The 14,892-nt window shown below is 35.7% G+C and overlaps 1 protein-coding gene across 3 annotated transcripts in view; it reads left to right on the top strand.

The window, feature by feature from the left end:
* The window catches only part of LOC118267704 (G-protein coupled receptor moody), a 57,615-nt gene extending 43,113 nt beyond the window's left edge, over positions 1-14,502 (top strand). The window contains exons 3-9 of one of the 3 annotated variants that reach the window (XM_035581833.2): positions 3,192-3,332; positions 6,720-6,890; positions 8,924-9,051; positions 9,794-9,947; positions 11,370-11,596; positions 11,878-12,021; positions 12,621-14,502. In XM_035581833.2, the coding sequence (XP_035437726.2) occupies positions 3,192-3,332; positions 6,720-6,890; positions 8,924-9,051; positions 9,794-9,947; positions 11,370-11,596; positions 11,878-12,021; positions 12,621-13,048 (1,393 nt within the window). In that variant the 3' untranslated portion in view covers positions 13,049-14,502. Of the gene's footprint in view, positions 1-3,191; positions 3,333-6,719; positions 6,891-8,923; positions 9,052-9,793; positions 9,948-11,369; positions 11,597-11,877; positions 12,110-12,618 lie in introns of all 3 variants that reach the window. The other 2 variants (XM_050694036.1, XM_035581834.2) reach the window with 2 other exon arrangements.
* Positions 14,503-14,892: the final 390 nt, after the last annotated feature.

Raw genomic sequence — 14,892 nt, 5'->3', positions numbered from 1 at the left:
AATCCTACAATAGTAATTACACGCGCGAAAGAAATATGCTTACGTAAACCAGATGAGGCAGCTTTTTTTCTATGTAAACACGCTAATATTATAAATCTGATTTGTGAGATTGTGTGTATGTTTATTACTCACTCACATCAAAACGGCTGAGAGAATCGGGATGAAATTTGGAACAGGAATGGCTTGTGGTCTGATATAAACATTGGCTACTTTTACTCTACGGGAACGCGGGCGAACCCGCGGGCAGAAGATAGTAGTAATTCATAATAATTTCTCACATTTACTTAAATCATTCTAGCAAATAGAAATAAAGATCACGGTAACCACTAATGAGGAAATCATCCTAAACAAAAAAAAACAATAAAAGATACTAATGAACGATATTAATTATCGTTTGTCAGTCACGAGTTTGTTTGAAGTCCTTCAACGAGACGTGACCGAGTCATTGTGATCGTAGTGTTGATCCTTTCTACTTATTTTCATAATATTGTCTTAGTTTAGACTAGTACCTATGCATATGGTGTTTAACTTGTTACATGACATTGTTTCTACATGAGTAAAGAAACGTCGAGAAGTTCATTTCGATATTATGATCTCAGAAGATTATGTATTGTATGTTAATCTTATATTTAACTTAGTATCACCTTTACTAAGTCGTAAAGGGCAGTCGTTCTACATTAAATACTGAAATTCAGTCGATTCTTGCTAAGACCCAATGCCAACCTTAATATAGTTGGGTAAAGGTCAATACTACAAAAATAGGTACCTACTTTAATACGCAACCTAATCTACGAATGGTTTATACTGATTTTAGACGAGTTAAGAAAAATTCAAGGACAAAAAGGATAATTATTTTAGTAAAAACCCAGTTCTTATTACGTCATACTTTTACTTTAAAAAGGAACAAAGCGAAATACTAATTAAGTTACACCCTTTGAGTCTATTTTGCAATTAGTGCTTCAAACATTTTTTGACTCACATTATTCCATTTTTAAAAATCCCTTTTTCTCTGTCCAGTATTTGCTATTTCATGCTGTTTCATTTTTACTCTGTGGCGCTGTTGAAATAACGTTACTGTGTATTCATACTTTTTCCCGCTAAAAAGTGTGCGTTGTAAAGCAAAAAATGTCTGTGCAAAAAGCTAAATATTTTGTAAATATTTTCAGTTTGAAAATATGTACTTTGAAAAGTTATTCCTGTGTTTTAAACATTAAACAATCATTAGTAAAGAATCGTCCTAGTAAACTTTAATAAAACGAATTTATATCTTTCCTAAGTTCTCATTAAATAACAAAATCATCTTGAATACCTGCTCCTAAGATCTACTCAGAGAATTTTCGCGAACACTTAAGTTAAAATAATCGTGTCTCGAAAATTCCTAGGATGTTTGACAAAGTTTCTCGTCTCTTTTTACTCTAGATCTTCTATTAAATACATTTACTGTCTCCAAAACCCCGCAGCCATTTTGTAAGTGAAACTCGTGACAGCCACTAAAATGTTACCTTTAACAAAAACTTCTGAATACTTTATCGACCAGATACAAAACTTGGGAAATTTTAGAAATGTCTTAGATTTTCTCAAAAAAAAAAAAGAACTTTGGATATATTTTGTGTGTATTATCTAATCTTGTGAGGCATTAGGGCTGCGTTTGGCGAACTAATCTGGCCATTAACTAACTATAAGAAAAAAGTTTTAGCTAAAAAGTCGTGCAACTGTGACGATAACGCAAACTTTCATCCTTATACATGACTGAAAAAGATCACTTAAGACTTGTAATTCTGTTGTAAAGTACAAATGTGACCCTGAGACCTCCAGAGAGAAAATAAGAAGACATCATGAGCCTACATTACAAACTATAAGTGCTAATTTTCCAACTTTTATCTATCAAAGTGTCATAAAGATTCTTTGAATCCGGTTTGCGCGGTGGCTGGGTAATCGGCTGCCGTGCAACGTGTAGTGGGATCGATTCCCGCACGGAGTAACTCTTTGTGTGATGCACAAGTTGTTGTTTCGTGTCTGTGTATGTGAACTTGTATGTTTGTAAACGCACCCACGACACAGGAGAAACTCCTAGTTTGGGGCAAAGTATTTTTAAACAAAAAAAAAGATGCCATTCAATATACGGAAACCAACTAAAAATCACTCTTGTTTCCCTCAAAATCTCTAGGGAAAGACTCAACACATATTCACGACTAGTTGTCCATTTATAAATGGCCATTTAATAAGCAATCAGAATATTCATTGATAAGTACGTAGGGAGAGGGCTGGGTCCACGCGCGGCAAGTCATTCGTCAAACGGTTGATGTCAAAGCACCGTACTAAACACATCCTGTGTCAGTACGACACTCCCATTATTATAACCGCACAGGATATCATTGAATATGGCGGATAACCCGGTTATTACTTGTTCTTACATATGTATGTGTGTATTATTTGATTGTGTGATTTTAGATTAGGCGAGATTTGGAATACTACTGTGGTACAATCAAATAATTATTGGTATTGTGTGTATTTTATTCACATAATAGGTATGTGTTAAATAAATGTTTCTTTCTTTCTTTTTAATTCATCCATTAAGATTTATAATATAGCAAGAGGACATATTGCATTTTAGGAAATGCAATATGTCCTCTTGAAGTATAAAATACAGTTAGCCATCGACCATTACAATAGAAACAGTTTACAGATCTACCTTCTACTCACACATTGTCACAAAAGATACTATTAGGCAAAAATAAAGAACAATTCTCAAACCATCTCTGTGTGAGAAGAGGCCTTTGGTCAACAATGGCTATTTATACGCTGTTGATGATGATGATGACATGGCAAAAAACTAAGCAAATGACAATATAACTCACTAATTTCCGCAAAATATGGATTTTCCAATTCTATAACACCGGCAATATAATTGAAGTGGCTTTATCAACCCCCTGGGGAAACAAAACACTATAAAAGTCGTGATAACAACTTCTACGTACGAAAAACACTTTCACTGTATACTCTTTGATGTTGTAGATTATCAAACAATGTTTGTGTATAGGGGATCCCTTATCACCAATATCGATACAATATCATTGTTTAAAAACGATTAGCTTCATATTATCCTGTTCATAGTCCTAACAGCTTTGGAAAATGTTCGACCATTTTTTTGCTTTTATATTTTTTGACGATGCGATTTGGTTCGCTTCCAGGTTCTCTCCAGGGCTGCTCACCTTCGCAGCCATAGTGACTGGCACCATAATGGTGGTCGGATTGTTTGGCAACCTCCTTACTGTCGTCGCGCTGCTCAAATGCCCCAAAGTGAGGAACGTGGCTGCTGCTTTTATTATAAGGTAAATATTCTTTTTTATGTTCATTTTAATACTCGTATAACATAGCTTTAGGTTATTAATAAAAGTAGTTACTTAAGTACCAATTCTTAGAACTTTGCTTTAAAGTTCTTGTATTCTAAAAGCCTTCTCTTTTACTTAATGTACTAAATAATATCAAGAATAAATGATTTTAGACATCATTTGTCCTGATACAATCAACAATAATAGTGAAGAAATTCCAAACCAAACGAAAACCATCCCATTAGCATTGAATCGTAGAACACTTAAATGGTTTCGAATCAAAGTTTTCCAATAACCATTTAATCTAAAAGTTTTACAACAATAATAATTTTGCTACAAATTACCACAAAATGTCTGATTGTTGCTTCTGGGAACGTAATCCGCCAATTTGTGAGGTGGAAAGTTACCAAAACTAATTTTATCTATAACTTTTACTTACACGGAAAACTTTTGATTGTTTAGCCACCCTGTAAACTTAGTTTACGGGCTTCTATCCCAATTTTTGTACTACAATATTTATTTTGTCGAATTTTCTTGGTTTTCAAATACTCACTTAATTAAACGAAACTAAAATTGTGCTATATATAGCGTGTATAAATTGTCATATAATAATACCTTAGTGTATCTTTCGTAGCAACTTATTATAATTTCTAACATTATACAAGAAATCGCTTAGAAAGATAATAAATTGCAATCCAAACTTAGACAGTCCTGGGAACATGTATTTCCTTTAATTGTAATAGCAGTCAAAGATTCTATTCATACCTTTATCGTTCTAATATTTACAATATCAATATTAATAAGAAACTGCATAAAATGTATACAGTTTCTTATCCAAAAATGCACTCCAAAAAATGTGAATTCAGTGTCCATGGACGATGCTTGGTCGCTTATCAGTAAACGACATGTCTGCTCACTTAGGTATCCCTAAAATATAACCAAGTATCTGTCTGTAGCTTGCTCAAAAATGCACTATATGACGCTCATTGATCATTATACACCCATGGTACTTACTATTAACACAAATTATCGACAACTATTGTTATCTAAGTCTTAGTCTAGACAATACATTCTAATAACGTCCAGAACATACAAGCACGTAACACCTAGTACTATAAACACATAACATCTACAAGACTTCTATGTAACATTTACACAAACAAAGATGAAATACATAACTATTATATGAGGGTGATATTCAACCATTGTGACGCTGTTATGTGACGTACTGCTAATACTAGTCGTTATAGCATTCCATAATTGGTTAAAATACATAACAAGTAGACCTTTCCAGTAATGCCATAATAGTCTAGTAATTTAACCGGCTGACGTATACATCAGCGATGCTGTGTCGTGCGCATATTTCTCGGAACAGAAAATTGAAACAGAACGAAATTATACTGTTTGGAATATGTTGAAGTTATTAAAGAGAGATTATCATTAAAGAGTTAAGAAGATGCCTTTCTTTTTGATTGAAACCCTTTTTTTGAGGGGCGCCTTGGACAAGGCAAGAGGAAGTTCCTACTCCTGTTTTTCGAGCCGAACCCCGGTATACTTTGACTACTTCCTATGTCCTTGCTTTCGTTTCGGAAAGCAAATTATTAGCTAATTGTTCCTTGCGGGAGATCAAACTGCAGCCTTTTGCGATGTGTAGTTTCGAAGTACCTATATTCACAATATGATAATTAAGTTGGTGTTGCTACAAGATGGAATCATAGGTATTATTACTTATGTTTGTCTGATAACCCCAACAAGGTATCTAATATAAATATAACACACCTCCACCCGCCTACGATTTACGGGAAACATAATTACGCATTATTGTTATCTTTATGTTTTCCCAAATAATACGGAAACTTTATGGAATTTGATGAACATGTTGTTCACTATCGGAGAGCTATGAAACCTGCGATTAATATAAAGATAAAATCAACTATATATTTTCGGAATAGTTATATACCTTGCTCCTAGTAGATGAAATGATAGCTTTCGTTCAATTTTTGTATCCATAATTCAAAGCGATAGCAATGTTCCAAAATTACACCGTGTATGGGAATATCTTGTGTCTTCCATTGGTATTTTACTTTAAAACAGTTGTTTGAGTAGCTCCGTGCGGGAATCGAACCCGCTACACGTTAAGCGGCAGGCGGTTACCCAGCCACTGTACCAACCGTGCAGTCCAACAATATAGGTTTATAATATGTGCACTTTTGTCAACCGATTCCGACACCAAAAAGTATTTAATGCAATTTGTCCTATGACCGACAAGGTCCTTGCACAAAAATCCTTCAATTGGTCGACTGTCGACCGATCATGATCGATGTTTCACCCTTAAGGTTATAGATACAGAGTAACCTTTTAGTAACTCATCGATCAACTCTGTAATCCTTACATCCAACATACACTTTGTATGTCAATATAGAAGTTCATTACTAATACGACCACTACAATTTTTAATGACGGTCTACACCTTAAACAATAGCAATATGTTACGCGAATATTCCGAGAATTAATTACTTATTATAAACAACATGAAATAGAATTAGTATACCCAAAAAAAATGTGTTAAAAGTTTTCCAAAACAAAATAAAAATTTACTGATTATAATTATGTACGACTTTTTCATTAAGTGCTATTTCCAAACATCCCACATAAAATCAGTCATCCCACAAAAAGTGTATCTAAAAGTAGTTTGGTAATTGATGGCACAGGCGTAAAGTATCATTTCAACCATTCGTTAAAAATAAAACCTTTAAACAAAATTCCTGTCCATTTTTGCTGTAAAACATTTTTTGCTAGGAAAACAGATACGTGTCTATTGAAAACGGTTTAAAAAGGTCCGCAGTACCGTGCTGAATGACCTCTCTAAACGTTTGACATCCAAATAGGTAACTCGATATTTTCGTATGCCCCACAAACGTTTCCGCTGTATTCAGGGCCCTCTATACTATTCACAATACGCTGTACAAAGTATTATGTTCAATAGCACTATTTACGATACTAAACTAAATTTAGGTAGAATGGCACGGATAAAATGTACATTCGTCATTATTTTCAGGCACTTTACCTGATATACGCACAAAATAAATATGTATTTCATTGATGATATATGTAAATTAATTATTATGTTATCGGCTTACTCACGTAATTGTTTGACGAGGGACTCGACTAGTTTCAAACCATGCTAGAGGCTCATATTCATGAGTAGCATTCCGCGACCAACGACGCGACGATTGTCGCGCTGCTTAAGCTGATATGATATAATGTTATCACATATTAATTAATTTAGTATGTCTCACGAAAGTTACAATAAAATTATAATATATGTAGTTAGTATAATCGCTAACTTTAACTGTAGATACTAATACCTATTCATCATTATTCCAGTCTTTGCATAGCGGACTTCCTCTTCTGCGCCATAGTGCTCCCATTCGCCATATCTGGATTCTGGACGCGGACCTGGTCTCATGGGGGCGCACTGTGCAAGCTGGTCCCGTTCCTGAGGTACGGGAACGTCGGAGTATCCCTCCTGAGCATCGCCCTCATAACCTTGAACAGGTAAGAACCTCCTGGGAGGTATTATACTCAACAAAGATATTCAAAACACGTAGATATTTGCCTAAGAATTTGTTCCAAGTAAAACTTCGTGAATGAAGGCTTCGATTTTAGCCCTCTTCCAAAACAGATTTAAGATCTTAAGCCTCGGTTTCGGGATAAATTCAAGACACTATAAAGTTTTCAACAACGAAAAAGTAGTAAGTAGTTTAGATACTTTGGAGCCTATGGTCTTAATTTTAGATGTTGAAATATTAAACTTAGGTGCTACACAATTCCAGTAAGACATACCTAAATTGGTAAAGTTGAGTGCTTTTAATGGTAAATAAAGTTTGCAACACTATTTTTGGAATCGCCGATAGACATTTTGGTGACCCTTTGGAAGCAAAAGTATTTTACAAACACTATCAGACTTGGAAAATGTATAAGCCTAATTCATTTCGGCGAAAAATAGACATAGTACCTCATTACGCATAATATCTTAGCCTTTACACTGTAAAACGGAGAGCAAGAGACGTCCTTCCAAATCATTTCCTCAATCACACAGCGTCTATCAGGCATACTTATTGACCAATTGAAGTGGTATTAAAATTTGCTAGACAGCACTCCTGAAGTCATCTCACGTTTGACCTTGAAAACATTATCATAATAGACTAATCGCAATAACAAACCGTAGCTGATCGCAGAGAGAATTGATTTTAGTCGCGGCTATAATACCGTGAATAGTTAAAGAATATGACGATGTAATTGCTAAGAGTTTGGTACGAGTATTTAGAAACGTGTGTAGGAATAAATTGTTGTTGTACTACCTTTATTGTACATCGTAGACGCAGCTTTAAACTTACTAACTTCGTCAACATTAGATTCTTTTTTTATTAGAAAACTTTGCCCCCACACTAGCATTTTCACCTGTGTCATGGGTGCGTTTTCAAACATAAAATTTCACGTGAACATGACACCTGGACCCGAAACTACAATTTGTGGATCATACAAAAAGTTGCTCAATGCGGGAATCGAACCCACTACATGTTGCATGGCAGCCAGTTGCCCAGCCAGCGCGCCAACTGTACATTCGTACTTCAGATGATTCCACTAGATGTAATATCTTTTAGACTTCTGCTATTTCCCAAATACTACACATCTACACTACAACAACACTATTCTAGAAAATAATAAGCGGACTACTAAATAAAACAAATTCGTCTCTATTGTTAGTTCAGTTAGCAAACATGGCAGTTACATGCGCACTAAAGCACTAACATACTCGTAAATAATGCATTGCACATTAATTTCAACTCACAACTATACTCAATGCAAATCCCGACACGTTATTGTCTGTAGACCATAGAGGTCGGCAATCACAACGCGTGTGGTCCGACCTTTTTCCTTTGCCAATGTTTATTAAAGCAATAAATAATAGTCTCTGGATTGTAATGTTTATAAATAGAAAGCTTATGTTTCGGTAAACTCTGTTTATAGAAATTCCTGATGCGTAATGTGGAAATGTCATACCTAAATAGGATTAAGTCCATTGACCGTGAGGTACACGTGTCGGTTCTCGACTTTCATTGAATAAATAAATAACGAAATTATTGTTTGATGTGTTTTTTCACTAAGGTAGTTGAATCGTGGATTTATTCATGAATCATTACAGGTGTAACAAAAATACATAGGTAGGTACATACATACAGAGTTCTAAATGTAGCAGACTATGAATACATTTTTTTACCATTAAAATAAACACGCATTATAACCAAGAATCTGTAGGTACTATGGGATCTTTGAGGTGGTTTTAGTGACACCAATTGTTTCTCAGCAAAAACCTAGACGCCTTTTAAAGGTTTAGGTTAAGGTACTATGTCTATATACATAAGATTAGAGCCTGTATTAATATACCAAGTACAATTCTTGACTCTACATTACTTCAAGTAGCCTTTCAAATCTAAGCTGTCGATTACTACACCTGCTTCTAACATGAACATTAGTCAGCTCCCACGTCATAACAATTTGTACTAAGACAGTCTCTCTATCCTCAGGTACATAATGATAGCGCACCACAGCTGGTACTCCCGCGTGTACCGCAAGCACAACATCGCCATCATGATCGTCTTCTCCTGGATGTTCTCATACGGCATGCAGATACCCACCCTTGTAGCTGTATGGGGTAAGTTGGAACTTTTTTTTATGACGGTGGAAACCTTCAAACGTCGCCTAGCTTTTTGGGGAGAAAGACTAGGGAATCGCCATACTGATATTGACTCTCATGGTGAAGCAGATCACCATGGCAAAGAACAGCATCACGACCTGGACGTGGCGCACTCCCAGCATTGCGTGTGGGATTTTTACTTCACTAAAACCACCCCGGTCGCCACCTTCAGCACCGATAAGGGGCACCGAGGCCTCTAACTAGACCTGCTCCGGAGCCCCCCACATGTAATCTCCAAGAAATCTTAACATAGGTACTTTCTAAGTCAGTGTGCTCCATCTTCAGCCATACCTTCGCTTCGTCGTTCTGGCAGTAAGCGGGTGGACAAAAACAGACTTATCAACGCTAAAGAAAAAAAAATATGTGTGAAAAATCTTCAGTTAGCTTTGTATAATTTTATTATTTTTCATGTTTTCGCAAGTTTTAGACGTCTTGTGATAAAAATGTTTTTCTTTCTATTCTTTAGTTTTTATTCTGCACTTCTTCGTAAAAAACCTTCCTCGAACTTCAACGAATAATTGTAAAAGAAAATTAGGGAAATTGGTCTAGCTTTTCTCGAGTCTGGTTTTACCTAGAGCTCTAGAAGGAATTATGCTAATTGGATTCTACAACTTTCTGATAGAAGAACTAAAAACTAGTGGATGCTATCTGCATTTACCTATTAGTTTTTAGTAAAGTAGTAATAAATACTCTTCCTCAGGTAAATTCGACTACGACCCGGAATTGGGAACATGTTCAATAATGCCTGATGACAACGGGCGCTCAGCCAAGACTGCTCTATTCGTCATAGCCTTCATAGTCCCAGCTCTGCTGATCTTCATATGCTACGCTAGGATCTTCTGGGTAGTACACAGGTAAGATGCACTTTTGTTTAAGAAGACTTAATTTATTTCTGGACACAAAACATAGGCTGCGTGCTAAAAAATCGATGGGTATAATTCTAATATATAGCCGAATTGTGGTGATAATCGCAGTTGCACATACGGTCATTCAACCAATAAGATAGTATAGTCATAGACCTGTTGCTTATGTGTAAACAATACACAATACAAAAAGTGTATGAACATGAGAATTACCTCTTCGAAATCATCTGTTTACCTTTATCTAAACTAACACGTATTTATGTACAGATGACGAGTTTTACATCACAACATTATACCTATGTCTAGCCAATTTATAGATTTAGTCACATATTGATGCTTCGCTATTATAATCATTATGTCTATATGAGAAGACAATACTAAACACTACGGTGATTGAACAAAACATTAAACGGCACGAACAGGAAACACGTTTGAACGGCTCTAAGCCACGTACAACTACAAAGTGTAATGATAAACATGACTCTGTGTTGGCTATGAGAGCCTGGTACCTGTAGCTACTGTCCAAAACTGCGTTTGTATTTACTGGAGTTTATGATTTCTAGTCATTACCTAATAAATAGGAGATAAAAATGGGAAATTATGACAATAGTGTGATGCCAGGTTCAAATTGAATAGTCGGCTAAAATTTCTTGAAATTTACGGTTAAAAACATATTATCATCGAATTTTGTTAATAAATTGTTATTGGGACAAATAAAATAGCTGATAAAAAGCAATTATTCCGAACAACTCTCTATAAACCACGTAAAAAGCAGGAATAATAAGATTGTCCGACCCTAAAAAAGGATTTTAATTAAAGAACATTTTCAAAGGCCAAAAAAGAAAAGGAAAGCTTGCAAAGAAAACGGTTAGAAGCAGACTGTTTAAACTAGACGAGGCTAAGACAAGATGTAATGGACTGTATGCGAAGTAGGACGAGTCTGCTCATCATAACTTAGCCGCGAGGGACAAATCCCATTTACACTTTCATATCATTGCCGCCTAAGATGAATGTTATATGACATTACAGGAAACCCTCATACTTTATAAGTAGGACGATAACTATGACAAAAATGTGTCTGGGGTAAAAGCAGTTTTGCTATTTATTGCTTAATTGTATAGGCTTCTTGATGAGCCATCTCAGCTTTTTTTTACATGGCGGTATACTTTGCAACCATTATAAAACGCACAAAATATACCGAACCTGGTTAAAACTACGATCAGCTGTCGGAGTGTGGTTGACGGAAATCACGCCAACTTTTGAAAAATGCATGATATCGGTTTGTTGCATATGTAAGTCTTTGACTACCAATAGGGAACTGTTGAAGGCAAATCCTCCGCTAACGTCGGTCACCGGTGACCACCACGGTGTTCAATGTGTTAATAAATAAATATTGATGTATAATGTTCACAGCTCAGAGCAGCGAATGCGGGAGCATCAAAGATCCCAGCACACGAGCCCTGGTACTCTCAACAACAGCACGGACAAGAGGTCTACCATCAAGGATAATAGGGAGACGAAGGCCAGGCGTAACGAATGGAGGATCACCAAGATGGTGCTGGCCATCTTCCTGTCTTTCCTCGTCTGTTACTTGCCCATCACTATCGCGAAGGTGGCTGACAACCATGTGCATTACCCTGGTAAGTTTATATTTAGTAGACTTAGCTTAGGTTATAGACATGGCTTCATATCCCCAAAAAGACGAAGATGTAAGCAAAATTGTCAGCGTTTGTTATTAATTTGAGTTAAGAGTTGATGGAAGAGAAGACTAAGCAAGCTAATGAAAATTGAATTGCAATTAACGTCGTTTTAATGTCTATAGGTACTTCACCATAATCTATCCTAGTGAACTGTAATATTAAGATATTAGTGCATTTCCTAGCTTTTATTCTCACTCATATTTACCTAATTTTGTTTCCAGTGTTCCACATCATGGGCTACCTTCTCCTGTACGCGAGCGCATGTGTAAACCCGATCATCTACGTGATAATGAACGCTCAGTATCGGGCTGCGTACGCGGCGGCGTTGTGCTGCCCTCTAGCGAGATTGTCAGGCCTCACCAGCGGTGCGTATCCCTCCTCGCCGGTCGCATGCCAAGCCGTCAGGAAGTCGGAACGCACGTCGGCTCTCGCCTCATATATCAGACCGTGAAGGTATCATTCGATGCAACGCGCTACTGGCAATGGTCGCTTTAGGGTTGTGGTGTTTGTTTGTACCATGTAGTTGATGTAGTTTGTTTAACTTTCATTATGTCGTTGTGTGTAAAAATGTTCATAGTTTGTATTCGTAGTTACTTACTAAATTGTGGCTGAGGCGTATGACTTAAAGTGATTTTTTTGCAATCGTTTTGTAATTGCTTTCCTTTTCAGATCATTATTAAAAGAAACAAGAGATCTAAATCGTCATAAAGATAGAGAAAATATATCGAACTATTACCATGCAGCGCTTTGTATCATATTCATAGTCTCATTAACTACATATCCAAAGTGCACGACTTCCAAGTTTTACGAGAGCACGATTCACTAGTCTTAAACGATGTTTCTTTACACACATTCACACTTCCATTCAAGTTCACTAACCTTGCCTTGTCTAAACAATCACTCACGTTCCAATCTCTGTAACGACTCCTTACAACAATTAACTAGTCCTTTATTCTTTTTAGAGAAATGGAACGAGCGTCACGGGTACAACTACAACAACACACAAACGGCGCTCAGCCAAGTGTCACTGGGGGAGTCGAGAGCCGACCCTCGGGGCACCCTGGCGCCTGCAGGCCCTGGCGGAAGATAAGTGCCAGGTCCCCGGACTCGCACAGCGCTGGCCCCGCCCAAGGCGTCGGACCGGCCACAGAGACTGTCAGCTTCGGGCCAAAAATAGGAAATAGACATTCTGGACACAAAATAGGATCACTACAAAGCATTCACGCCAAAACTGACACTCGACCCCAAATAACAGGGTCTCAACAAAGTATTGGTGCGAAGTCTACTGGATCTGCAATCAGACCTCTGACGGGATCTCAGTTAAGTTTAGGGCCAAAAGTCACTCGATTCCAGATCGACGATTTGCGAAGTGATAGACAAACCAATGTATAGCGACTTGTCGCTCATTTATATGACATACCAAAGATATTGTAAGACTTATACCAAATATTTTATTTTGTATCTAATGAATTTACTTAAATGGAACCATAATTATGTAATCATATTTTATAAATAATTTCACTTAGGTAAATCCCTTCAGCATTGTTGTTGGGAAAAAATGCTCTCTTATTTTTTTGTATAATTTATTTTTAATTCATTATCTCAATCAATATCCGTCCTATAATGAGCGACAAGTAGCGATATTCGACATAATATTAATATGTAAATAAGATGACTTTTAGTTAGTAAGAAATATTAATGAAAGAATTAAGTTTTCTGTCTTCCAAAATACTCTTTGTAATAAAGATAGGTTGTGTGCTGTCGACATTATGCAGAGTGCCTTTTAAATAGATAGTACCTTTTAGATAAATAAGTAATACAAGTTTATAACCTGACATGGGTACATAAGCTTTATTTTATAAGCCTACGGCAGCATAAAGTTTTAAACAATTATACATATAATATTTAAAATATACTGGGCAACCTGTATTTCTACTTTTATAAAATACATTCCGTACTTTTAAGCATTTGACTAATTAAAGCAAGATTAAATATCATATTGTAAGTGCTCATTTTTAAACATACCTACCTATTTAAAAATATCGTTAGGGAACTACATTCCATGTATGTAAAAAACACGGCCAAAGATATAGCTATAAAGTTCTTAAATAAAATGTGAAACTATTCTATTCCACTACCAAATCATTTAAAAAATAGGGATGATGGGATATGATTTTCTTTTTTTATTAAATCCCTCAATCTGCGTACCTACCGAATTGATGCGAATTTGTACGTGTTTTTATTTTTAATAATTCTTTATTTCTTTCTTTTTTTTCTATTTGGTTCACTATGAAATTGAAATCTGAAAATCTTTAGACCACTGTAAAATATTTTGTTATTATTCTTTTATCTATTTAAACGACCTATAATAGCGACACGATAACTACAACCAATGACGTCATAACTTACAATCATAGAGAAATATTTCAAGCGTGACGTCATTCGTTATTTCAATTCCATGTGTCGCCATATTTTGTTTGTTGATTGCTTTTAAGAATAAAGTTTTTTGTTGGATGGCCACCCATAAAAGAAAATAAAATAAAATTCATATTTATGGCCATCATCCCTATACTTACCTACCTACAATTTATATTGTAAAACTGAACAGTATTTTGTATGAATTTACGTAAGTTTAATATTTAATATTGTATGTTAGTAGGTACTACACCAATATGCCATATATTATGTAAGGAAATATTTGAAAATTGTAATTAATTAATTTGTAAATAACTGGTTGATTCGTTATTTATTACTTTTTTGTTGATAGGACTTAGCGTACCATGTATAATATCGGAATTAAAAATATCAAAGGTTGTTTGAAAAATATAATACATGTATTATTTTAATTTTTGTTTCAATAATCCTTATTACAATTGTACAACTATGCAACTTCACGCCTTTTATTCCCGAAGGAGTAAACATTAGGGCACATAATGCCGCTATTCAATGTACACCCACTTTTCACTATTTGTGTTATAAGTCCTATGTAATAGGGGTTGAGCCTATAGCCCATATACTGAGTAGGTACAATTCCAGACTCCGTGCTACTACTGAGAAATTTTCGAAAAACCGAATAAAGCTCAGTACCTAATACTTTGCCTGACCTGTGAATCAAACCCAAGAGCCCTTGTACGGCAGTCGCACTCGACCAACGAGGCAGTAAATTACAAATTATGTATTTTAATACGAAGTATCGTTTTGGAACAAACCTAATCAACAACATATTATGTGTACCT

This window comes from Spodoptera frugiperda, chromosome 6 (assembly GCF_023101765.2).
Source record: "Spodoptera frugiperda isolate SF20-4 chromosome 6, AGI-APGP_CSIRO_Sfru_2.0, whole genome shotgun sequence".
Taxonomy (NCBI): Eukaryota; Metazoa; Arthropoda; class Insecta; order Lepidoptera; family Noctuidae; genus Spodoptera; species Spodoptera frugiperda.
Note: the sequence above shows the minus strand (reverse complement) of the source record. Positions and strands in the feature narration are given on the sequence as shown.